At 60.2% G+C, this 23,443-nt stretch overlaps 2 protein-coding genes and 1 long non-coding RNA gene across 5 annotated transcripts; 2 read left to right on the forward strand and 1 right to left on the reverse strand.

Annotated features, from left to right (window-relative positions):
* Positions 1-519: 519 nt before the first annotated feature.
* LOC115339516 lies at positions 520-14,465 on the reverse strand. Of its 2 annotated transcripts, XR_005932078.1 has the most exons (6): positions 14,352-14,465; positions 13,394-14,262; positions 13,117-13,222; positions 12,781-12,926; positions 5,794-5,941; positions 520-784 (listed from the first exon to the last, which is right to left on the reverse strand). It is a non-coding gene; the product is annotated as an uncharacterized LOC115339516 (long non-coding RNA). The 2 variants fall into 2 exon arrangements; XR_003922751.2 differs by lacking the exons at positions 520-784; positions 5,794-5,941 and adding an exon at positions 10,867-12,164.
* On the forward strand, positions 7,748-14,959 carry DBNDD2 (dysbindin domain containing 2). The gene is made up of 4 exons (XM_030009610.2): positions 7,748-8,001; positions 12,793-12,948; positions 13,420-13,563; positions 14,367-14,959. The coding sequence occupies exons 1-4, from the start codon at positions 7,788-7,790 to the stop codon at positions 14,573-14,575; spliced, it is 723 nt and encodes a 240-aa protein (XP_029865470.1). The 5' UTR covers positions 7,748-7,787; the 3' UTR covers positions 14,576-14,959.
* A 1,211-nt stretch (positions 14,960-16,170) lies between these two features.
* PIGT (phosphatidylinositol glycan anchor biosynthesis class T) lies at positions 16,171-21,928 on the forward strand. Of its 2 annotated transcripts, none has more exons than XM_030009609.2 (12): positions 16,171-16,678; positions 17,004-17,181; positions 18,056-18,183; positions 18,680-18,780; positions 18,937-19,023; positions 19,285-19,372; positions 19,461-19,553; positions 19,856-20,023; positions 20,128-20,328; positions 20,863-21,028; positions 21,163-21,246; positions 21,382-21,928. In XM_030009609.2, the coding sequence occupies exons 1-12, from the start codon at positions 16,432-16,434 to the stop codon at positions 21,632-21,634; spliced, it is 1,794 nt and encodes a 597-aa protein (XP_029865469.1). In that variant the 5' UTR covers positions 16,171-16,431; the 3' UTR covers positions 21,635-21,928. The 2 variants fall into 2 exon arrangements, with proteins under 2 accessions (XP_029865469.1, XP_029865468.1); XM_030009608.2 differs by having other exon boundaries at positions 16,173-16,678; positions 19,461-19,558; positions 19,858-20,023.
* Positions 21,929-23,443: the final 1,515 nt, after the last annotated feature.

The following is a 23,443-nucleotide window of genomic DNA, read 5'->3' on the forward strand; positions in this document are numbered from 1 at the left end:
AACTTGGTAAGCCAGGGTAACCATGCACATCAGTTCAGGGAATGAGGAGATCCCTCCCGTTGAGCCACGAGGTTCGGAGCAGACCCCCTTGCTTTCTAGACTCCTCCTCAGAGAAGGGCCCAGGGGCGGCTGGATCCACTCTTCGTCTCAGACTTGGTCAGCGGTTTATGTCTCGAAACGGATGAGCTGTAGGGATTGTGGGAAAGGAAAAGGAAAGAGAGAAGACGACAGAGAGATGGAGAAAGGAAGAGAGAGCGATTTCACCGGCCCTGGGTCCAGCGTCGGTTCAGTCAGCCGAGGGGTCCGGCTCCAGTGGGCTTGCGCGACCGGGGCTTTAGTTTGCGTCCTTTCACCATCCTTGCCCCTCCTTCGGGCGGGCACCCGAACTCGTCGGGCTAATGAGCAGTTTGTGAGCCTTTGGGCTTGGGGGTCCTTTGTGGAGTAACTGCTCCTTCCCTGCAGACGTGGCCAGTGTTTGATCTTTGTATCAGAAGAGCTTATCAGAACAGGGAGCTGGGCACCCTCCAGCACCAGCACGCCCGCCCCCTCCTGTCCGAGCTGCTGATGTCTGAGCTGATGGGCTACCCACCTCGGTTCCTTGCTCTGCAGGGTTTGTCTTTAAGCTGGACTTGCCCCACCACAATGTTTGAGACGTTAACTCTTTCCGTCTCTCACACCCTTCTGCAGCTGCGCCACCTTGTCCTCCACGCCAGGTCATTCCTCGCTCACAAACGCCCCCCGCTGAGATTCGGTTGCAATCTGAATTGCCCCTTCGGGGACCAGCCTGGGAGGGGGACGCAGCTCGAGGCTCAGCTGGGAGCGGGGTTCCCCCTCCGGAGCCCAGCACCCAGCCCTGCAGTCCCGAGGGGGCAGCTCTGGCTTCCCCTTCTCCCGAGCTCCCGGCACCCCCCTGTGCCTGGGCATCTCTCCTCTCCTTTGAGCTGAGGCTGGGTGCTCACTGCCAGCCATGCTTCCCCCCAGTCTGGCAGCCTATCCTGCGTCACTGTCTCGGTGTGCTTCCCCGCCACCATCCCCTTCTCGATGTACCGAGATGACTGTGAGCAGCGCTTTGCCAAGACGGGGAAGGTGTTTTCACACAGCAGTGTTTAACCACAAAACACAGGCAGAGCGTGTGCCTTAAATGTCAGGGGCTGGAGGAGGCGGTTTTGGCTCTGCTCCTCCTCCCACATCCCCCGTGGGTGAGCAGGGCCCAGGGGGGTCTCAGGACCCCAGGCTGCCGGGACTGCTGCAGGGGCCAAGGCCATGCCAGGATGCCCAGCACTCGAGTGGCACCGGCTCCATGGGCAATTTCCCAGTGCCACCCTCTGCCCCACCGGGTCCCTACATGGTAGTGCTGGCGGGGTCACCCCGGTGAGGGCTGCCGCCCACCGGTCCCTGTGTCCCCATTCACCTCCGACCTCAGACCCTCTTCCCACCCTGCAGGCTCGGGTTTCCCAGGGGACAGGGGGCTGCAGCGTGGCAGCGGGGAGATCGGGAACACGTGTGCGAGCAGCCTCCCACGCTGCCCCGCGGGGTGACCTTTTCTGCCGGTGCTCAGTGCCGGCAGCACAGCGCAGGAGACAGGGCGAGCTTCCACACCCTCCGGCTCAGCCCGGCGAGGAGGTAAGGGCTGCACCATCCCCTTGCCCAGGTGGGAAGTGTCCAGCCATGCTGGTGAGGGGCTCCAGGTGTGGGGCAGGGTGCAGGGAGCACATGGCTTGGCTGCTTGCTCACGGAGTTGGGAGGCGATGGGGTGTCCATCCTCTGTGGAAGGGAATAATGGGCGTTTGGGGAAAGCCCAGAGCTCAGCAGGACTGTTCCAGGGGTGAGCAGGAGGGAGAGGCAATGCCACTACCTCTGCAGCAGGCTTGGCTGCGTGGCTTTGCACCCATTTGAGTGCCCAGGGTGGCCATCCCTGCTCCAGGCTTTGCCAGGGCCACGCACACGGAGCTCCCGTCCCACAGGGAAGGGGTGTCCTGCCTTCAGAGACCCCCACAGACAAGCAGGGAGGTCGCAGACCCCGTTCAAGGGCTGATTCTGCACACCCAGGATGGTGCTGCAGAGCAGGGCCATGGCACAGCCCTGCTTGGGGCTGGCTCACACTGCCTTTCCGTTAAAGCCAACAGAGTTTTAAAGCTGATGGGGGAAAAAAGTCATGGCAGAAAAGAGCATCCTGCATGACAGGCCTCTGGCACTAACCCTCGCTGCATTTGTAGCGCTTGTGGCAGTAAAAAGAGCTGGTGGGATTTCACCGGTGTGGGGAGCATCCATAGGGCAGCCAGGGCCAGGACCTCACTGAGAAGAGACGGGAGGCAAAACCCACAGGGGTGGTGGGAACTGCAGCCAAAGCTCAGAAAGCCAGATGGGTAACGCAGCACCTGGCAAACCTCTGCAACAGCCAGGGCCTCCCTGCGACACCATGGCTTCACCCCCCCCTCCCACAGCTGGAGGAGCAGCCTCAGCCTCTCCTCTCCTCTCCTCTGTCCCCTCCTTGGTGTACCCCTGTACAAGGGGGTTCGACCCCTTGTCCTTGCACTCATTCTGCCTCCTGGTGCTCTGGCCTGACCTGGCCATGGGTCACATCAGCCCCAACCCCTATAAGAGGTTTTTCTTACCCCTCATTACCCCTCCCCACATTGCCCACGGTGGCCTTGATCTGTCCCAGTGAGGTGGGGGCAGGAGCCAGCCCAGCCTGGCCCTGCTCCCCTTCCCCTGTGGATGGGCACCAGCCTGGCCCCGGAGCTGCCACTGCATCCCCACAGCATCTGCAACCCTCAAAGGCTGCAGGGACAAGCCAGCCCCGAGGGTGCTTCCCCCCAGTGCTATATGTGCCTAATGCTCTCCTGTCACGGGGAATGATGATGCCAGCCCAGGATCCCTGCCAGCATCGCAGCCACTGAGCACCCGGTGTTCCCCATCCCCTGTAACTCTCTGCTCGGTGCTCTCCTAGATGCTGCTGCTCTCGGGGCTGGACAGGTGAAGCAGCATTTCTGGGACCTGCTCACAGCCCGTGCAATGCCCCAGGACACAGGGCTGCCTGACGGCAGCAAGAGTAGACCCCGCACAGGACAGCTCAGCCTGCCCCCGAAGAAACGAGAGCTGATGGAGAGGAAAGCCCTCCCAGCCGAGGGCAGCCCCGGGCAGCGGGGCTCTGGCAGCGCCGTGCCAGCCACCCTCTGCCAGCCCTGCCTGCCCGGGAGGCAGCAGGCAGCTGCCCGGGTGCTGCCCAGGGCTGCCTGGCTCTTGTCTAGCTGGGCAAAGCCAGCGGCTCCTGTGGGGATGCGGCAGCCACAGGTGAGATCCACTCTGCCAGGGCACGTGAGGGATGCTGACGGCATGGTAGGCACTGCTGATGGGGCAGCACTGGGTTGCGGGCAGCCTCCGGGCACAGCAGCTGCTTGCGGAATGGGCTGGGGCACCTCCAACACTGAGGGCTCCCCCCAAAACTATCACAGAGACAGGAGCTACCTGCACACCGTCACCTGGACATCACTCAGCAGGCAGCATACAGGCAGGCAAGCCAGGGGGCTTGGGACAGTGGTGGCCCTGCCAGGGCACTGGTCTCCAGCAAGCCCTATTGCACCAGCAGGGGCTGAGCCTGGGGGGGACATAGAGCCAGGTGGGGAGCTCCCCCTGGCCACACCACTGCCCACAGCCTGTATTATGCAGGCACAGATGTATTATGGACTGCCTGCCCCCAATTTGGCAGTGGCTACAAACGAGCTGGACAGGGAGGGGGCCAGCTTGCAGGATGCTGGGACTGCCCCAGCCACGCTGCCTGTGCCCTGCTTGGCAGCCAGGGTTCCCCCCCCAAGCCCCTTAGAGCCCCCCAGCCCCACACCTCAGCCTTCAGCTGGCGCTGCCCCTCTGCAGCCACGTCCCAGGGCTGCTTCCCTGCACGGGAAGGGTGAGGAGAAGCCACCTGCCAACAAAAGGGACGTCCCCACGGTGCCCATGCCGGTTCCTACCCACCTTTCTGCCTCCATCTTGCTGTCTCCCACGGGACCATCCTACGCATTGGTCTATTCCCAGCCGCTCTGCCCCGCGGTCGCGTACTGGCAGCGTCGAGCCCCGTCCTGTGCTGGTGGGCTCTGGTCCCTGCTGCTGCCGACGGCGAGCACAGCCTTTGCGCTGCCCCATTTCCAGCGGGGCTCCCTGACGGTGCTGCCCGGGGGCCAGCAGAAGAGGGTGGAAGAGCTGCAGGCAGAGGATTTCCTGGGGTGCACAGCAAGTACGGAGCTGCGCCTCAGCCCCTGTCTGGTGCAGGGCATCTGGAAGAGCCCACACGCCGGCTTCGCCTGCCTGCAGGTCTACCTCGGGGACCAGGACAGGCAGGTGCGTAAGATATCATCCTACAGAGAGAAGGGAACACTAGGGAAGCCGGGGACCCCCTGCTCACCCTGCCCAAACACGCAGGGTACGTGGCAGTCACCAACACAAGCAACCGTCGTTTGCACTCCTGCAGCTCTTGTTACCCAAATCAACTCCATGGGCTCTGCAAATGTTATTGTAGGGCGGGACTGGCCAGCCCTGAGTGGCTCCTGGCTTCCTGATGGCTGGATCAGTACCATTTCTCAAGGCCAGGCTGGCCCTGTGCCTTCAGTGGAGGGGGTCAATGGTCGGGGAGGGCCGGAGCAGGTGAACCCCAGCTCTGCCACTGGTGTGCTGCATGGCCTCGATCACCTCTTTTGATGCAGGAGGATAAAAAGGAGCTGTGGGACCCAGTGAGGCTGGTGGGTTTACTGGGGACAAACACACCACAGCTGAGCGCGGCTGCCGGCGCAGCTGGGAAGGAGACAGCCTGCCCAAACTGCAGGGCGAGCAGGCGAGAGTGGACGGCCGGGGGGCTGCCCCCACTCCAGCCTGATGCGGGACCTCTCCTCACTCTGCTCAGGTGTCTGCTGAGGTGCTCCAGGAACACCCCTTCTTCACCCTGGGCCGGGGCTGGGTGTCCTGCTGCCCGCACACGACCTTCCAGCTCTACCAGCTCCCGTGCCAGCAGTTGGCCGTCGGGGATGTCTGCATAGTGTGGAGCCCGAGGACGTGGGGACATGACATCCCTGGGGCTTGGCAGAAGCCTCCCCCAGCACGACACAGGGACCGCTAGCACCGGGACTGGGGTCCCCTCCCTCGGGGCAGGACATGGCCAAGGAGCCGGCTCCTGGCACAGAGCGGTGCTGCGAACCCCGGCCAGGCAACTCCTTGGCACAGCCCAGCTCCCCCTGCCTCGCCTCCTCGGCCCTGCAGAGATGCTCATTTCTCAGCAGCCACATTCCTTCGAGGGTGTTTATGGCTTTTCTGTCTCCCCACTGTCCCAAGCTAAAATCGCCCCTTTTAAGGGAGCCGCAGGACCACGGGTTGCTGGAGCCTTGCCGGCTGCAGGCTGCTCCCTTGCAATGTATCGCCTCATTTACCGGGAAAGCAGCCTTGCCTTGCGTTTCTCTTGACTCCACAGTTTACTGATCGAGTCAAGCTGCGGCTCACTCCCAGCCCCGTCCACGCACGCCTTCTAGAGAATAAGATCTATTTTCACCAGCAAGTGATTCACCTGCCTGGCACTGGTTCACCTTTCCCTTAGCAGCTGACTCCTTCCCAGCTCCATCCTTGCCCTGCAGCTCCCTGACTCACCTCCCAAACCTCTAATAGAGGGGAGAAACCTGAGCGGGAAGGGCAGGAGGAACAGGTCATGTTACATTTTCTCCTGGTGACGGGTGCACTTTGATGCTGGCTCCCCTGGGGACTTTTGGCAGGACCTGAACTCTGCGCGGTGGAGAAAAGAGGCGTCATTCCTACCTGGGCTTGTGACCTGGATCTCCAGGGAACAACTCTGAAGGACCTGGGCATTTGCGGTTAGGGTGAGGGCTGTTGACACAAGACGGTTCCATCAGCTTGTGCTGGAGGCACAAGGGAGGCAGGGATGGTGCGGCAGCTGAGGCAGACCCTGCAGGTATATGGCAAGGCTTATTCTTAGGGCTCCCTACCAGAAGTGGAGACTCTCCACTGACTTCAGTGTCACCTCTGTCCCCTCTCACCTTTTGGCCAGGGGCAGGCACGCTTGGCCACGAGCAAAAAAAAAAATCATTATGTGGAGCTGGCTTGCCTGCGTTGGTTTAATTGAAATAAAATGTGTGCCCCGCTGAGCGGCACGGCTTGTGCTGAAGAGCTGGGATGAGTCAGGCTCCGTGCTGATGATATCACTGCTTTTCCAACCCCCTCCCAGCGAGGCAGGACGGAGGGGCCACAGCAGTGGGGGGCCTGGGTGCGTGTCACTCTGCTCAGGCAGCACCCACGTGTGCCATCCTCACAGCGGGGACTTGGGCCGCCGTGAGCCCTAAGGAACTCGGGGTGCACGGGGGGACTCATGTACACAGAAACAGTCTCCACGCCTCTCAGTAGTAACTGGTGCCAATCGACACAGACATGTCACATAGCAGAGACCTGAGCTAATTCCCCAGCCCTGCCTCCTCGCCTCCCTGCTAGCAGGGCAGGGCAGGGGGTCAGCAGGGACGGTGGTGAATGGCTGATGCTGCCCAGATGCCGTGCCAGACGACACAGAGCTGCGAGCAAGCCAGAATCGGCAGGTACCCAGCAGAGATTTGCTCCTGTGGCTCCTTGGAGAACATAAGCCCTGCCGTCTTGCTACACCAGCCTGCCCCCCCGCCCCTCCAGGGCCAAGCCACAGTGCTGGCATCCCACACACAGGTGGAAACCATCAGGCAGGACTGAGGGTGCTTTTTGGATACGGATAAACATTCACATGGACAAAGTTCATCCCTCGTAACCACTGTGTGAGCTGAAGCCAGCAGCTACGGGCAAAGTGCACAGGATGTGGGCACTGGGTCCCCAGCACAAAGCCAGTTTTTGGCAGCAGGAGCTCCCAAGAGACATGGAGGGGACAGCAAAGCAACAGTAGCCAAAACAGAGCTGGGAAACAAACAATACCCAGTTATCTTTAGTCACCCAGACAGTGAGAGAAACACAGTGAGAACGGGGCAGGCGGGACACGCCACAGACGCTGGAAACTCCCTCTCAGCCAGAGAAAAGGGCAGAGTGGATGGCCCCCCATCCCGGCTTGGCAGTGACCAGGCTGCGGGCAGAGCTGGCGCTGGGCACAGCGAGGCACTGACTCACCCTGCTGAGATAGAGGAAGGAGGCAGGCGGCCAAGTCCGCTTCTCTGCCAAGGATCAGCCCTGATGTGCAGGGCTGAACGTGGGAGAAAACACTCCAGAGCGGGATCTGCTGGGGATTGAGGGTCTCAGAAGGCCGGGGGTGAGCTGGGGAGGGAGCCCACCACCCATCCACGCAGCGTGCTGTCGTGATCGTGTCCGCGGGGCATTTAGAGAAGAAAAGCAAAAAAACCAAAAAGCAAGCATGAATGGTAACTGTGCTCCTTGCCCAGGCACAGAGACCCCTGCCTCCAGCCCTGCCCACCGCCACCCGTGGCAGAGCTCCTGCCGGAGCACAGCACCTGCAGCCAGGCACTGCGGGGCACGGATGGCGGGGGGGACCCTCTGCAGGGACGCTCCTTGGGGACCAGGGACCCCGCATGGGGACTCTCTACGTGTCCCGGGGACGCAGAGACCCTCCCTGAGGACCGGGTACCGTGCACGGGGACCCTGCAGGGGGACCCTCCGCAAGCACCCTCCCTGGGGACCGGAGACCCCCTCCCCAGAACTCCCGCGGCCCGGTCCCCCCCCCGCCCACCCCAGGCCCCCCCAGCAGCGAGCGGCGAGCAGCCGTGGGGCCGGGACCCCGGCAGGGGCAGCGGCCGGCAGGCGCCGCCGCGATGCCGCGGGGCTGGGCGCGCTGGCACCGCCCCGCGCAGCGCCGAGCACCGCCCCGCAGCGCGCAGCATGGGCGAACGGCGGCCGGCGGCGGCGGGGGGGCTGGCCGCCCCGCGCTGAGCCCGGCCGCCCCGACCCCATCCCGACCCCGGTCGCAGCAGCCGCTCCGCCGCATGTCCGGGCCCGGGGCGCAGAGCCGCAGCCGGCGGCTGCCCGGTAAGTGCCGGCCGCGGGGTGCGCTTGGCGGGAGGGGAGCGGGGCACCGGCACCGGCACCGGCACCGGGCGGGCGGGCGGGCAGGGCTCGGGCTGCCCGCATCCCTCCTCCTCCGCAACACCCACCCGATGCCCCTTGCAAAGCAGCCATGCCCCCCCGCTTCCACCCCCGAGCTCCCGCTGCAACAACCTGCTACGCCGGCACCGCTCCCGGGCTGCTTTGGGCAGGGGCTGCCCGGGAAGCTCCGTGCCTGGGATGGGGATGCTCGGGGCCGGGGCCGGGGCCGGAGCCGGGGCGGGGGGGCACCTGCCTGGGAAGCGGCTGAGCTCGGGGACCTGTTGAGCCACGGGCTCGCTGCGGAGTGGCACCGGTAGCCCTCGGAGCCCCGAGGCCCCCGGGAGGAGCGGATCACCCTGCACCCTCGGGGTTTGGGGGAAGAGGAGGCTGAGCAGAGCAAACACATCAGCGAGCGTGGCAGGGTGAGCGGCAGCCGGGGTGACCGGGGGCTTGCAAGGGGACAGCCTGCCACGGATCCGTGCCCGGGGCTTGGACGCCGTGTCTCGGGCACCGCGCTGCCCTCCTGGCTTTCTTGTCCTCACGCTTCTTCCTGCACGAACCGAAGCAGGGCCCTGTAAATAGCAGGGTCTTATGACACAGCCTCTGCTGGGGAAGGAGCTCTGGGCGGCAGGGATATTTTTAGAGCTGAGACGCAAGGGATTTGGAGATTGCTCGGAGGAGTGCAGGCAATGAAACCGCAGCACAGACAGGGGTTACAAGGTGCCATGTCCTCCCTCTCTAGTTCCATCCCCCCGCTTTTCCCAGCAAGCGGTTCTGCCAAAACCACTGCCTCCCTCGCATTCGCCTGGTGCATTTCCTCTCACCGGGGCTACGGTTATTTTTTGCTGTGCTGCAACACGAGGTCAGATGTACCAGTCGAGAAAAGACCGTGCAGGGAATTAACGCTCAGGCAGCCGGCGTGCCCAGGCATCCCATCTCCGCATGGCCTGCCCCTGCACGATTCTCTGGAGCGTTCCCAGCTCTCCACACCAGCTGCTTCTCCCAAGGCTAAAGGAGCAGAAAGCCCTCGGGATTTACCCTTGTCCCACAGCAGTTTTGCTGGGGCAGGGTGATAGGGAAAGGCTTGCGATCTCTGCAGAGCCTCCTGGAAGATGCTGTGGCAGCCGAGGAGTTGCAGCTTCCCCCCACCCGATCTCCTTGCAGCACTGCTCACAGGGACCAGGAGCACAAGGTGCAGTCCAGCAAGCCGGGCAGCGGTGGGGTGCCCCGAGCCTCTCTGGAGGAGCAGGGTCAGGGGATCAGGCTCTGTGAAAGTGCAGGGAGGAAGGCAAAATCTGGCTGGGCCAGCCTGCCCCCAGCTCTTTCATTCACCAGGGAACTGGCCCATGCTTGGAACGACACCTCGCTTAAACTCTGCTCACCTCCACGTCAGACCCTGTCCCTTTCCACAGCCCAGATTATTTTTCAGGGCCTTCTTTAAGTCCCTCAAAATCTCTGCAAGGTATTGCAGAGCCGTGGCCTCAAGAAAAGGCCATTCCCATCCTCTCTTGGCCTTGTGCCTCCACTAACAAGCCTTCTCCCACTCTCAAATACACCCCTCCTATTCACCAGCATAGAGCAGGGGTTGTACCGGCATCCCACGGGCCAAGGAGGAATGAAAAACGCATCCGCTCCCAGCAGAAACGCAGCCAGAGAATTGAACCGTGCTCTGCTCCTGGCCCAGATGCTGGGTCGGAGAACACCCTAAGCTGGTGCTCCCAGCACCCTCAAGCCCTGTCTGGCCCTCCCCCCATGCTAACTGCACCCCAGGAATTGCTCCTCTCCCACCCCACTTTGGCGAGGGCGCGGATGGGAGAGCTCGCAGTGGTTTGCTTTGCAGCCAGCCCTCCCGCATCTTTCCCCACCACGGCAGTGGCCACGAGCCCACACCATGCAAGGTGGCTCCTTGGCATGCCCTGGCAGCGTCCTCGCCCACAGCCCACGCTGGGCAGCTGCCCACGAGCAGGCGAGTAGGAAATCCCTGCCTGCACCTGCTAGGTGGGGAAAAGCAACCTCTGCACCAGTGTTTGGCCCTGGTTCCTCTTCAAGCCACGCTGGCTAATAAGCTGTGAGAGCCGGAAGGATTTGAAGGCAGCGGGGTGCCTGGTGCCACCGCAGCCGTGCTGGGCGTTTCAGCCAGTGGGGAAGAGCCTGGCTCTGAATGCTGATAAGCCTCCAGCCCCTTGGCTGAGTGGGCTGTAGTAATAACCATGACAATTGTAATAAAAGCCAGGCCACCAGCAGGTACCGACAGATCCCCCACGGTGCACAGGGGCTGCATTGTGTGCGCGAACGTGTCCCGCGGTGGGAACATGCCAGCCGGATGAGACAATCCCCACAACTGACAGCCGGGGAGTGTGACCGGCCGTCACATGGGGAAGGGCCGCGGCAGGGAATGCCGCTCTCCTTTATTTCCCTGTCGAGGGTTGCTGAGGAGCGGCTACACTAGCAGGGCTGTTCGCTCCCCCCAGGCCCGGAAGAGCCCCAGGAGGGGGGAAGGCTCCATCCCCGACTCTCACCGCGGTCACGGGTCAGGCAGGGCCAAGCACAGCCCAGCTGCCGTCTCCCGCTGCCGGCATTCCTTACATAATGGGATCTCAGTGCTCGTGCCTGAGAGAGAGCGAGAGCTCGAAAACAAGTTCATAAACAGGTCCTGCTAATTTCTCCCACAAGAGAAATCCCAGCGCCCACAGGAATGCTGCCACCAGCACCCGTCCTGACTCTCCCCAAGCACCCTTACCCTGAGTATCGGTCACGTGCCAGGGAGAGATGGGCAGTGAGAACATTATTGGCACAGATCAGCCACACTCAGGGCAGCGCCTGCTAGCATTTTGGTTTATTTTGTATTTGCACTGCAAACTCTCCTCCTTACCTCCACAATGGGGTCCCTTTGGCAAGATGCCGCACGGAGAGCCGCTCTGTCACCCCTGAATCTGGGAGCCAGCGCAGCCTCTGCCCTGAGCCCGGCCTCCCTGCAGCTGGAGTCCGATGGGCTTTCCTCGGTGTGGTGAACTGCGGCAGTTTGCCATGGATTTGGCACAGCTGGGCTGGGTGGCAGAGCTCTGCCTGGGACAGACAGGACAGGGCTGGCGCCAGCTGCTGAAGAGAGCCGGCTCCATAATCAGTGCCCTGCTCACCCCCTCCTTGTCCCTGGCTCCATTCTCTTTTGCAGATAGCACAGGGGAGGCAGGAGGTTTTTGCCTTACCCCAGCAGCGCTGGGCTGCAGCCACTGGTCAGCCTTGCGAGGAAAGCTTCACTGGCACAGTGCATCCACCACTGCAGCTGTTAGCCTGGGCACTGCACAGCACACTGAGCCTCTGCACCAGAGTAGGCACCCAGTACTTAGGTCAGACATACCAAGGCAAAGGCCCCTTCAGGCAGCCAGGATTGCCACCCCAGGCATCGCAGGAAGACGCTGAGCAGCCAGAAGAGGTCCAGAGCCTCTTCCAGAAAGTGCATGGTGACTGGCCCTGAGTCACGGTGCATCCCTGCGCTGTGCTGCAGGCACCACCCAGCCTCCTGGGGCAGGCGCCTGCAGACGATGGGGTTTAGCTGAAGGATGCCCCAGAAGCGGGGCGCGGAGGAGTCCTGGAAGAGCTCTCAGGAAGATGTGACACTGATCTCCAGGACATCTCATCAGGCCCGTGGCCTCTCTCCCATTTGGGTCCTATGCTGCTACCTATTGCTGACAGCCAGCCCCCCCCCCGCTGTCATCGCCCCCGCTCCTGCCAGACAGGGTGGGGATGCTGCTCCCTCTGTTCCCTCCTCCCCAGCCTGGAGGAGCGGAGGGGTTTGGGCAGGCAGAGGATGTTTGTTTGGTTTCCCTGGTTACTGCACTGCCTGCTCCAGTAATCACATTTTCCTCGTGCTGGCTGGGCCAAGAGCAGCAAGAGATGAAATCTGGAATGGCTGAGGTCAAACACCAGCCTGGGAACAGCTGAGGCCACAGCCTCTCTGTGCCATTTGGGTCCTTGCTGTTGTGGGTACCCAGCCTGAAAGGGAGGTACCAGGCCCAGGGATGCAGCAACAAGCTCCTTCAACAACAGCCTGAGGGCTCCCATCGCTCCCTCCCGTGTGAGCCAAGGACACAGGCACTGGCGCTGGACTGCGGGAGGAATTAGAAGAATGAAAATGTTTGTGCAGGCAGAAGCCAAGCTGGCTGTGCAAGCGGGGGATGCGAACGAGGGAGCCTGTGAGCGTGGGTGCGGCTGTATTTATAGTGACGGTGGTGGCAGGGGTGCGCATGTGCAGGGGTGACAGGGTTTCTGATGCCTTTTATACCTTATGCATCCCTCAGCCCAGAAAGCCTGGAGCACTAATGCCAGTTCTTGTCCCTGGGAGTTTCCCCTGCTTGTTAGCATTCAGAGACAGCCCTCTGTTTTGTAGCAAGGAAACTGAAACTTGAACATGTGCAAACCGCGGCTGATCTCAAAAAAACACCCTTTCCCCCCTCAATAATTCAGTTCAGCAGTAGTGAACGCAGCATATGAGCTCCCCACTCCTGGCTGCCCTGCATTTCGGAAGTGAGATCTGAGGCTCCAGCACAGCAAGTGCTGGTGACGCTGCCGTTCCAGCGTGTAACATCTATTCATAGTGACTAAATCAATGTGCGCTGGTAAAGCGGAGCAGAAGGGAATTGCCTACCCTCCAGCACAGCCATACCACATGAGCTGGGTAGGCTGAAGGGCTTGGACAGCCCCACCTGGTCCAACCCTCCTCACCTTTCTCCCCAGGTGACATGGAGCAGGCACAGAGGAGCCTGGACGCAGAGCAGATGCAGCAGCAGCAGCTGAAACTACGGGACCGGCAGAAGTTCTTTGAGGAGGTTTTCCAGCATGACGTGGATTTCTTCTTCCCTATGTCTCACCTGCAGATAGAGCATCGGAGACGTAAGTGCTGTGGGCACCAGCACGGGGCTGGGGGCATTTCAGGGAACAGTGACACAGGCGTTAGAGATCAGTGGGACATCCACAGTCTAAAGGCGGCCAGGGACATGCATGTCCTGCACTGAGGCAGGACCACACACGCTGCATGTGGGTGTGCTGTGGATTACTCACATCATTTAACTGAAGTCACTGCACATGGGTACCCAGGATGGCGCCCTGCATAGTCACTGGCTTCAGGCAGGCTCCTCCAGACAGCAGTTTGGGGCAGGGACAAGGACTGCAAGGAGACAGCAGGGGCTTCCAGAGGGATGTTTTAAGGAAACACGATTTTCCTGGGGACCTCTTACCAGCAGGTAGAATTCAGTTCCCCATGACAAGGCTGGCCTCCCTCCTCGGGGTCCTGCCTGCACAGGGCTCACAGTGCCCTTTGCCTGGCACTAGCACTCACCTTTTCGCTGACCTCTGTCTCTGCAGCCCCCTTAGGCAGCATTTCCTCCATGGAGGTGAACGTGGACATGCTGGAGCAGATGGACATGATGGACCTGTCAGACCAGGACACCGTGGACGTGTTTCTGGGCTGTGGGACAGAGGAAAGCAGTGTTGCTGGGCCCCTGCCAGGTATGTGCAGTCCCAAGCCTTTTGCGGGCCACACTGGGAGGCCTTCCTGCCCCCAGTGCCCACATTGGCTTGTTCCTCAGCCCTGGCCACCCTGTGTGCAGATCTACATGCACCCATACAAAGACAGACACGTGGTGCTGGGGTCGGTGAGGTTGGAGGGACTTCACCCTGGGCTGGTCCATGTCAGTATCCACCTCCACATCCCAGAGGTGCAGACCCCTGTAAATACCTTATGCTGCAGAAGACAGGAGAGCCCAGGCACTTTCCAGAGTCCGTGGGGCAAATCCTCTTGTCCTGAAGCTCCTCTGGAGTGGCCAGTGTCTTGTCACGACTTCCCAGGTCCCCACTGCGCTGCAGAGCTCACTGTGCTGAGCGGGAAGGCTGCAGGACCTCTCCACCTCCCAGCCAGACCCCAGAGAGCTGGCCTTGGGTCCTGCAGGGAAAGCCTGGAGCGCCAGCAGCTTCCTCCCCATCCACACACGCTGTAGTGATTCACCGAGGCCAAGCCAAATGTCTCCTTGCCTGCTACAGCCAATGGCCTCACACAGCATGGCTCCAAGCCATGTTTCACGCAAGATGGAAAAGGCTCCACTGCCAAAAACGGGGAAGGAATGTGCGGCACTGCCCAGAGCCAAGCCGGGGGTGTGAGGTAGGCAACAGCCACAGCAGCCGCATGGGGAGCAGCCAGGAAAGCATAGCCTGCCAAGGAATAGGACATGTGTGTTGGAGGGGCTATCCATGAAGCTTAGGGAGCAATAAACCTCCAGAAGCCTTTTTCTTTCTCTTACCGCTCTCTCTTCCAGGAGCAGATACCCACCAGTGCCCAGAGGAAATCACCCTGCAAGTGCCCAATGCAGCCGAGAGCAAGTCACGCATTTCCTCCACGTCTTCTGTCTCCACGGATCTGAATAGCCTGGACACCAGCGAGGAGGGGGCCGAGACCCCCGTGGTGCAGTCAGATGAGGAGGACCTGCAGGAGGACAGTCCCAAAGAGCAGGTGGCAAGAAGCTAGCAGCCAGCTCAGCCCTGCTCCCAGCCTCCTCCATACAGACCTGCCAGCCCAGAGGAAGGAAAGCCACTGGCATTCAGTAAACCCCATCCTGGACTGCTGCCCTGCAGGAAGGGAGAGATGGTTTTCCCCTCCTCTCCCTCCGCAGGTTCTACTGGCAGCCAAAGGAAAAGGAAGGGGGTATTGTAGGCTCCCAAAATTAACTCTTCAGGCTTTGCTGCTAACACTCCCTGCTTCATTCCCCAAAATGCTCAGCATCCCACAGCCCCACCATTCCCAGAAAGCCATCCCTTGGGATCCCAGTTCCCCCCGTCCTACTGACAAAGGTCCTGTCCAGACAAGCATTTAACGATGGCATACAAAGAAATAACACTCCAGTCTAAACAAGCGGTGGGTGTGTGTGTTATTGGGAGAAAACAGCACTGGGGGTGAGGGTTAGGTGGGGATTGCAGGAGGGAGAGTGGTGTAAAGCCCATGTGCTAAGGGTGCAAACAAAGCCTCCTGTTGTGCAGCCCACCTCCAGTGCAGGGACGGTTCCTGCGCCCAGGGTGGGGGCAGACAGCACAGACCTCGGCAGAGAAGGGTGGCTGTTAGCGGAGCAGGTCACCATACTGAGCAACTTGGGTGCTGCCTCCAGGAGGGACAGAGCCAGCAGCTGCAGTACAGACACAGCTGACCTAAGCAGAGCTGCTGGTGACCTGTAACTACCCTCCATGAGTACACTGAGGGATTTCCCATGCAAATCGGCTGAGTGAAGAACTTCAGCACAGGCAGCACCAGCAGCCACGGCTCCCCCAGCACAGCATGATGGCAGCAGCCCTGGCTGGAGGCTGCTTTAGAGGAGCGAAGGAAGAGCCATCGGAATAAAGCCACTTTGCAGCCCGCTACGCTTGCTCCCTGCACGACAGGTCAAGAGGAGTCAGGCACAAAGCCAGCCAGAGCTCTGCTGCCGCTATCAGTGGCTGCAGGCCAGGAAAGCGCTGTCCCTGCTCGGGTTGTGTCAGCACAACCGTGGTCACCCCCACGAGGAAAGGAGCCTGGGAGATAAGCAACAGGAGCCAAGGAACGCTCCTCATCCCGGCTGCTTCCCAGGGGGCGTTCGGACCTTACTGCACACCCTCCGGCGTCAGCCAACCCTTTGTGAGACTGGCTGGAGCACCCCAGTTATCTGGGAACAACCGGCCGGGAGCGGGAGGCGTCGTGAGCTCCGTCGGAGTGCCACCCCCAGTGCTGCCTTGCTGCGGCTGCAGTTTGCTTCCTCCTGGGGTGGCCCCAGGCTGGCCTGGGCTGGCAGCCGGTGGAAGCAGGGCGCTTCCAGACGGCTCTGCGCCAGGAGATAGACGCTGTCCTCCGGAAAAGAGACGTCAAGGAGAGAGGGAGAGCAGACAACAGCGGGAAGAGCTGAGAGAGGAAGTCACGCCGGGGACGGGCACAGTCCTTGCAGAGTCCTGGTGCACGGCAAAGCCTTGCAGGGAACGCCCCGAGAGGGGCTGTGGCTGGTGGCCCCAGCTGTTCGCAGGCTGGTGTTTGACCTCAGCCGTTCCCGATTCCCTCTCTTGCCGCTCTTGGCCCAGCCGGCGCAAGGAGAACGTGGTTGCTGGAGCAGGCAGCGCAGAAACCACGGGGAGCCTCCGGGGAGCCTTCCACAAAATGGACGCCCTCGCTCCCAGGCTGGGGGCAGCCGCTGCCAGGTGCTCTCCCTCGGCCGGGCGCCGGCACGGCCAGGCAGGCGCTTCCCCCGCTCCCGCCGCGGGGCAGGCTCCAGACCCGCTCCTCCCAGCCGCTCCTCGGCTCGCAGACCCCGCCAGAAGAAGACCCTCCGGCCGCGGGCCGGGCCGGGGCTGCGGCGCCGCGTCTCCATGGCGACCCCGGAAGCGGCCGCCATCGGCCGGAAGCGGAAGCCGGCGGAGGGGCGGGCGGGCGCCGGGATGGCGGCGGTGCTGCTCCTGCCGCCGCTGCTGCTGCTGCTGGCGGCGGCGGGACCCGGGCGGGCGCGGCGGGACGCGCTGCGGGAGGAGCTGCTGCTGAGCCCGCTGCCCGCCGGCGACGTGGCCGCCACCTTCCAGTTCCGCACGCGATGGGACGCCGACCTGCCGCGGGGCGCGGGTAGGGCGGGGCGGGGCCGAGGGCAGGGCGGGCCGCTATTGGCTGGGGCGCGGCGCAGGGGGCGGAGCCGTTTCGCGGGGCGACGTGATGGCACGCACTGGGGTGACGTCAGGGGCGGGGTTGTCGCGCTGTGGGGCCCTGAGGTGAGGAGGAACGGGGCAGAGCGAGGCGACGGGGGGGGGGGGGGGGGCTGAGGGTTGCGGTGACGTCAGCACGAGGGGGCTCGGCGCAGCGACGCGAGCCGGGGTATGACGTCATGTTTGGCCGGGCCCTGGTGTGATGTCAGGAGAAGGGGCCGGGGGGCGGGGGCTAACGCCGCCTGCAGTCTCTCACTACAGGCTCTTCCCGAAGGCGCTGGGGCGGCTGGTGGCGGCGCTGGGCGTGCGGGAGCTCCACCTGGCCCTCACGCAGGGCTTCTGGCGTACCCGGGCCTGGGGGCAGCCGCCTCTCCAGGCACCCGCCGGCGCCGAGCTCTGGGTCTGGTTCCAGCCCACCGTCACCGAGTAGGTACCCCGGCCGCGGGTCCGTCCCGGGGCGTCCCCTCCGCGGCCACCGCTCCCGGGAGCCGTCACCCTTCTTGCGCGAGACAGCCGTGGCGTGCGTGGGGGCCTCCTGGGTTGGAAAACGTCTGCTGGAATAAAGGGCCCGCGACCCCAGGAGCAGCTCTAAGGAAAAGCAGAATGTAGCCCCGCTCAGCGGGCAGGGCAGGATACGGTGCTGAGGGCAAACCCTTGTTCGCTAAAGGAGCAAGTATTTCCCTTAAGGAGCAAGTAGTTCCCTTACGGGCTCTGTGATGACAAACCCCTCGCCGCACTAATACTACAGGGCTGTACCTTGACCTCTCATCCCTGACTCGCTTTCCTTGACTCCTGTCCGATACCTGTCACCATCTCCCTTAGCACACAGCCCCCGGCTGACCCACAGCAGCTCTGCGTGGACTCGCAGAGCTCTCTCCTCCCTACAAATGGCCTGTTCCATGTCTGCCGGTTGGGTCAGCCTTCAGAGCTGCACCAGGGTGTTGCTTTAGGTCTCACAGCCTCTTTCCCATGAACTACATGTCACCTCCCACATGCTCCCTGCTCTGCCAGCCCCTCTCCTTGCGTACCAGCTGCACCTATCACCAGATCCCCAGCTGTGTGAAGCGTTGCCACCCTGGGGGCTGCCCCTGCAGTGAATGTCCCCCAGATCTCACGCGTTAGAATAAAATACCAGGAGAGCTGAACAGTGCATGACCAGCATCCTCTGCCTACACGCTCCTTGCAGCTTCTGAAAGCCAGCGTGGTCACCCCGGTGTATTTATTGAATGTTACTGTCTTAATGCTTGTTGTTCTGAGGATTTGAGCTGCTGAGTAATCCCTGGTATCTGTTCTCACACAGTGTTGACAAAGCCTGGAAAGAACTGAGTAACATCCTCTCAGGAATTTTCTGTGCTTCTCTCAACTTCATTGACTCGACCAACACAGTCACTCCAACAGCATCCTTCAAACCCCTGGGCTTAGCCAACGGTGAGCCCAGCCTGCACTTGGCTGCCCAGCTCTGCCCTCTCACTCTTGCCTCTAGCTTTAGTTCTGCCCCATGCCACTACGGGGAGTCCGGGCACAGGTCCTGGGTCTGGGTGTGTACAACAGGGTCTGTTAACCTCCTCCTGGAAGCACTTCCTCTCCCTACAAATGGGGCTTAGATTTGAACAGAGGAAACCCACAAGGAGTACATAGCAGATGCTCCCAGGCCCTCGTCTGTCTCTGTGAAAAGTATTTTATGAAGCAGTGACGGCTAGAGGATTTAAGGCACTCATGAAAAGAATCTGCTAGAATATACCCTTACTTACTCTTTCCAAATCACTCTGAACAGAGTGGGATCTATTCCTGATTGAGCTTGTGGCATTTCAGGCATATTGAGAGGGTGGTGGGCTGTGGGGTACACTGGGGGGTGGAACAGGTCTGCTTCTGTTCTCATGCCTGTAGCAGTACCAGCCTGTTGACCCTCCACCTCCCTGCCCAGGGACAGATCACCATCTCCTGCGATATGCTGTCCTGCCCCGGGAGGTTGTCTGCACAGAGAACCTCACTCCTTGGAAGAAGCTGCTGCCATGTGGCTCAAAGGTAACGGCAAGTCCTGTTGCCTTGTCGAGCCAGTCCGATAGAGCTGGGCTCCCGACAGCAATCCGGGAGCGTGCACTGGGAAGTCTTAGCAGGGCCTTTCTCTCAGTGGGAGCAGAGAACAGACCTGGGGCTGAGTTTCTCCTTTTCTCCCTGCAGGCTGGGCTTGCTGTGCTGCTGAAGGCCGAGCGCTTGTTCCACAGCAGCTATCACTCGCAGGCAGTGCACATCCGCCCCATCTGCAGGGTAAGTGCGAGGCTCGGAGCTCCCTCCTTTAACACCCCCAAGAGAAAATCCAAAGCCTTCTTGTGACACTGCAAGGTGACACACCGGTTTGCCCAGCTCCCCTGTGGTGGGTTCACTGTGTCTAACAGCTGTCGTCCTGTTTCTCTGGTCTCACCTGCATCCCGATGGGATTGTTGCAGTCCCAGTGGAATTCCAGCTCCATCGTCATGTCCTTCCCCTCCACAAGGTGTGATCAGAGCCACCTTTCTCTCTCTTGTCCAGGATGCCTCCTGCCTGGCTGTGTCCTGGGAGCTCAGACAGACCCTCACTGTGGTCTTTGACACCTTTTCCAGTGGCCAAGGAAAGAAAGGTAAGCTTGGCAGCAGTGCGCTGCAGTCTTCGAGTGCCCCCAGTCTGCACCACTTCACTCCACCTGCCACTGACTTTGCTTCCCACAGACTGGTCCCTCTTTAAGATGTTCTCTCGCACACTTACTGATGCATGTCCTCTGGCATCGCAGAGCAAAGTCTACGTTGACATCTCCCCTAAGAACAAGGTAATGCTCACGGACCAGAGAACACCCTGCTCCCTCAGTTCAGCCACTTCATGTGACTCTGAAACATCCTCGCCTCCACCCCCTGCATGGCTGGGCCCCCCAGGAACCCTCCGCAGCTAACAAAGGGAGGTGGTTTCCTTCCCCTGAGCAGGTGTGCAGGGATGAGTGTGGTGGTGTTAGTAAAAGTGCTGAGCTGGCTGTTGGGTGGGAAAGCTGCGGGCCAGCCAGAGGGGCTTTGCCCAGCACTGCCAGTTACTTCAAGGCACACTTTTCCTTTCGTGGTCCATTTGCTTTCTCAGGAAAAGGAGTTACTGGAAGTGACTCCCCCTCCGGCATCTGTACATGAAGCTATTGTCCAGGGAGACAAGAGAACCTATGCTGTCTATGACCTGCTGAGCCCCTCGCTCTTCAATACATCTCGCAGCCTCAATGTGCAGCTGAAGTGGAAGCGGCCCCAAGACAGCTGTGAGTAACCAGAACATCACTCCACCTGCACCACTGGTCAGTGCTCCAGGCCTAAAAATCACCTGGCATGACCCCCCATTCCTATGTCCTTTTCTCTTTCGCAGCGGAGCTGCCGACACCCATACTCCATGCTCAACGCTATGTGAGTGGCTATGGTCTGCAGACTGGAGAGATCAGCACTCTCATCTACAACACTCACCCATACCGGGCCTTCCCCGTGATCCTGCTGGAGACTGTGCCGTGGTATCTGCGACTCTATGTGCACACTCTGACTATCATCACGAAGGGGAAGGAAAACAAGCCAAGTAAGTAAACTCTCCCGGGAGCACATGCCACACGATTCCCTTGGCTCAAACAGCTTGTTCCAGAGATGGCTTGGTCCCTCCCTTGGGCCTCAGTGATCAGTGGGAAACTGGACTGGAAATAAAACGTCTTGGGATGTTTTCCTAGCCTTCAGTTCAGTGCTCACAGCAGATGAGACTTTATTAAGTCTCTTTTGTAAGAGGCACATGGATGGTGTTTCATAATCCAACAAGGGTCTAAACCAAAATGAATTGATTTTTGTAGTAAAGGAGGCTCAATGTAGAACTGATGACTGGGTCTTATTTTGGAGTTGTACTTTTCCTTATGAACACCTGAGTTTCACAGGTCATCAGCTCTAAAGACCAACCAGATTTAGCTTTAACACATGATCTTTGTTACCTGTGCATCTTCACTTGCCCAGAAAACCTCTCCCAGGACAGTGGAAGCAGGAGCACCCACCCCACGGGAGATGTCCAGGCAGTGTGAGATTAGACACGGGTCGCCCCAGTGTCACTGACGCATCTCTTTGGGGTTAGGTTATATCCACTACCAGCCAGCCCAGGACCGGAGACGGCCTCACCTCTTAGAAATGCTGATCCAGCTGCCAGCCAACTCTGTCACCAAGATCACAATCCAGTTTGAGAGGGCCTTATTGAAGTGGACAGAGTACACGCCTGACCCCAATCATGGCTTTTACGTCAGGTAACGACATACCTCAGCTCCTCATCCCCTCCTGGGCCTTGTGTAGGACTTGCTGCCCAGGTCTCTGGGGACAGGAAAAACTTGCCATCTCTTTGCTGGCAGGACTGACACTAGTGTGTCCTTTGTCTCCTTAGTTCATCTGTGCTTAGTGCCCTGGTGCCCAGCGTCATTGCGATGAAGGACGTGGATGTGGAGCAGAGCCCTCTCTTCACCTCACTGTGAGTGTGCCTGTGCTGGGGAGCGGGGCTATACCACAGTGCCAGCGGGCTGCCGGCCGCTGCTATCCTGTCTGGTGAGCACGAAGCGGTGGTCCTGTGCGGGCTGACACACCCTTCCCTGCTTCCACTCTCCAGGTTTCCTTCCTCTGATGGCTCCAGCTATTTTGTGCGCCTGTACACGGAGCCGCTGCTGGTGAACTTGCCGACGCCAGACTTCAGCATGCCTTATAATGTCATCTGCCTGACCTGCACCGTGGTGGCAGTGTGCTACGGCTCCTTCTACAACCTGCTGACCAGAACGTTTCACGTGGAAGAGCCGAGCCGGGGAGGGCTGGCCAAGCGGCTGGCTAACATCATCCGCAAATTCAGGGGGGTGCCTCCCCTCTGAGAGAAACCAGGGCAGCCAGTGCTGGCTGCAGGGCTCTGTGGGGAGACCCAGGGAGCAGAGCGCTGCTGCCTCTTGTCTTTGCTGGAAGCAGCCTGCTCCATTTTGCTGCCTGCATCTCTTTGGGATCCAACAAGCTGAGGGGTTGCTTCCATCATTAAGATGGGAAACGGCTCTAAGCCCAATGACTACTGAACTCAGTGCTATGGGATTGGGAAAGGTGTAAGACTTCTGTTTGGGAGAGGGGTAACTTATGTGCTGGGAATGATGCTAGCAGTAAACTTGAGCTGTTTTGTACATTTGTGCTGCTCCTGGTTGGTTTTACTTTCTCAACCTCAGAGGCAGAGTTGACTCTGTAAGACTCTGTGAGCTTCTAAGTCTCTAGCATGCTACCCGAGTCAGCTGGGAGGAAATGCAGGCATGGTAAGGGGCAGGGGTGTGATGTGCAGCAAAGAGATGGGTTCATCTGCTGTACCATCTCACCTTCCACAGCTTCCTCCTGCCACACTTCACCACATTTGAGCCAGTTTGCAAATTAATTGTTGGGCATAGTGTATGTCTGTCCCCTCAGCCATGGCAAGGGTTTATTTTCTTTCTCCGTAAAAAGCTTCTCTTGCTTCCAGCTTCTATTTGCAGCATTTTGAAACCCTTCCACCTGCTTACCCCTCTGCTGCAGCACAAGATTCTCCTCTGCCTCCTCAGTATCATTTCTGCACATCTGCCCGATGGCTCCCCTGCACCCACGGTGTCCCCAAAGCTTCAGGGAGTCTCTGGGCTCAGCAGACCCCAAGTGCTGAGCTGTGGCCACACAGGCTCTGCTGGTGGGCAGCAGTCTTAGCTTTCCCTGGAGTGGGAATGCAGGAACACTGGCACCACTGTGCTCTTCAGTTATTTTCATAAAATACAAGGTACCGCCTCTGCTGTGGTTCACAGAGAGCAGCGAGAGGACCCTGGTGGTGCTGCTCGGCCTCCGATGGTGCTGTTTTCAGGGGAACGTCCTTTGCATCTTGGATGTGGCTTTTGTGACAGGAATGGCAAACCGGCTGCAAGCAGCTAAACAAAGCCCAAGGAAATCACTAGAAGTCTTCCCCAGAATCAAAGCAAAGCCCAGCCCGAGGTCCTTTAAAAGCTTCCGCCTGAACAGGAAGACCATAAAAACCCCCCATTGCCTCCTGTCCTGCACAGAACAGCCTGTTCCCACCGGCCTCGGATTACCTTTCCTTTCCCTACTGGAGGTGCCCTTCTCTCTGCAGCTCCTTATGGATCCACTCCACTGGATGGCTCCATGCAGCCTGCAGAACTGCTGAAACACATGAGTTTGGGACGATCCCTCTCTATCCCTGCTTGCTGAGAAGGATGCTTGCTGGGAGCTCATGCTGCTTCCAACCACAGGACTGCTGCTGCAGCTCTGCCAGCCAGGCTTCAAGTGCAAAACAGAATTTCTTTATAGAAAGCTAGAACTACAACCAAACAAAACGCAAGCGAGCATGCAGCTCCCGCAGCAGTGCAGGGGCAGGGGGACGTGGCCAGGAGTCTCAGGTACGAGGGTCCACATTGCAGTTTGCAAAAGGATTTGGAGACCTCAAGTTGTTTCAGGCTGGGTCCAGGATAAATTCTGCAGACTGCAGCCATCAGCACGTGCCAGAGCAGCTCAGAGCGGCCAAGGTCCCCCCCAGTCTGGCTCCCCAGGCGAAGCCTGTGTGCCACAGGGGTTATGTGGGATCCAGCAAAGCCCACCGAGCGCCAAGGCCAGTGCCCACGGACGCACCTGGCACCGCAAGCCAAACCAGCCAAAAATAGTGCAAGAAACAT

This window comes from Aquila chrysaetos, chromosome 3, assembly GCF_900496995.4.
Source record: "Aquila chrysaetos chrysaetos chromosome 3, bAquChr1.4, whole genome shotgun sequence".
Classification (NCBI taxonomy): Eukaryota; Metazoa; Chordata; class Aves; order Accipitriformes; family Accipitridae; genus Aquila; species Aquila chrysaetos.

What these genes read in the sequence shown, in the direction of transcription:
- DBNDD2 (XM_030009610.2), top strand. Translation starts at nt 7,788, where the DNA reads ATGCCGCGGGGCTGGGCGCGCTGGCACCGCCCCGCGCAGCGCCGAGCA. An exon ending in GCAGATAGAGCATCGGAGAC is followed by an intron (nt 12,949 to 13,419) that starts GTAAGTGCTGTG and finishes CTGTCTCTGCAG; the next exon opens with CCCCCTTAGGCAGCATTTCC. An exon ending in TGTTGCTGGGCCCCTGCCAG is followed by an intron (nt 13,564 to 14,366) that starts GTATGTGCAGTC and finishes TCTCTCTTCCAG; the next exon opens with GAGCAGATACCCACCAGTGC.
- PIGT (XM_030009608.2), top strand. Translation starts at nt 16,432, where the DNA reads ATGGCGACCCCGGAAGCGGCCGCCATCGGCCGGAAGCGGAAGCCGGCG. An exon ending in ACATCTCCCCTAAGAACAAG is followed by an intron (nt 19,559 to 19,857) that starts GTAATGCTCACG and finishes TTGCTTTCTCAG; the next exon opens with GAAAAGGAGTTACTGGAAGT. An exon ending in AGCCCTCTCTTCACCTCACT is followed by an intron (nt 21,247 to 21,381) that starts GTGAGTGTGCCT and finishes TCCACTCTCCAG; the next exon opens with GTTTCCTTCCTCTGATGGCT.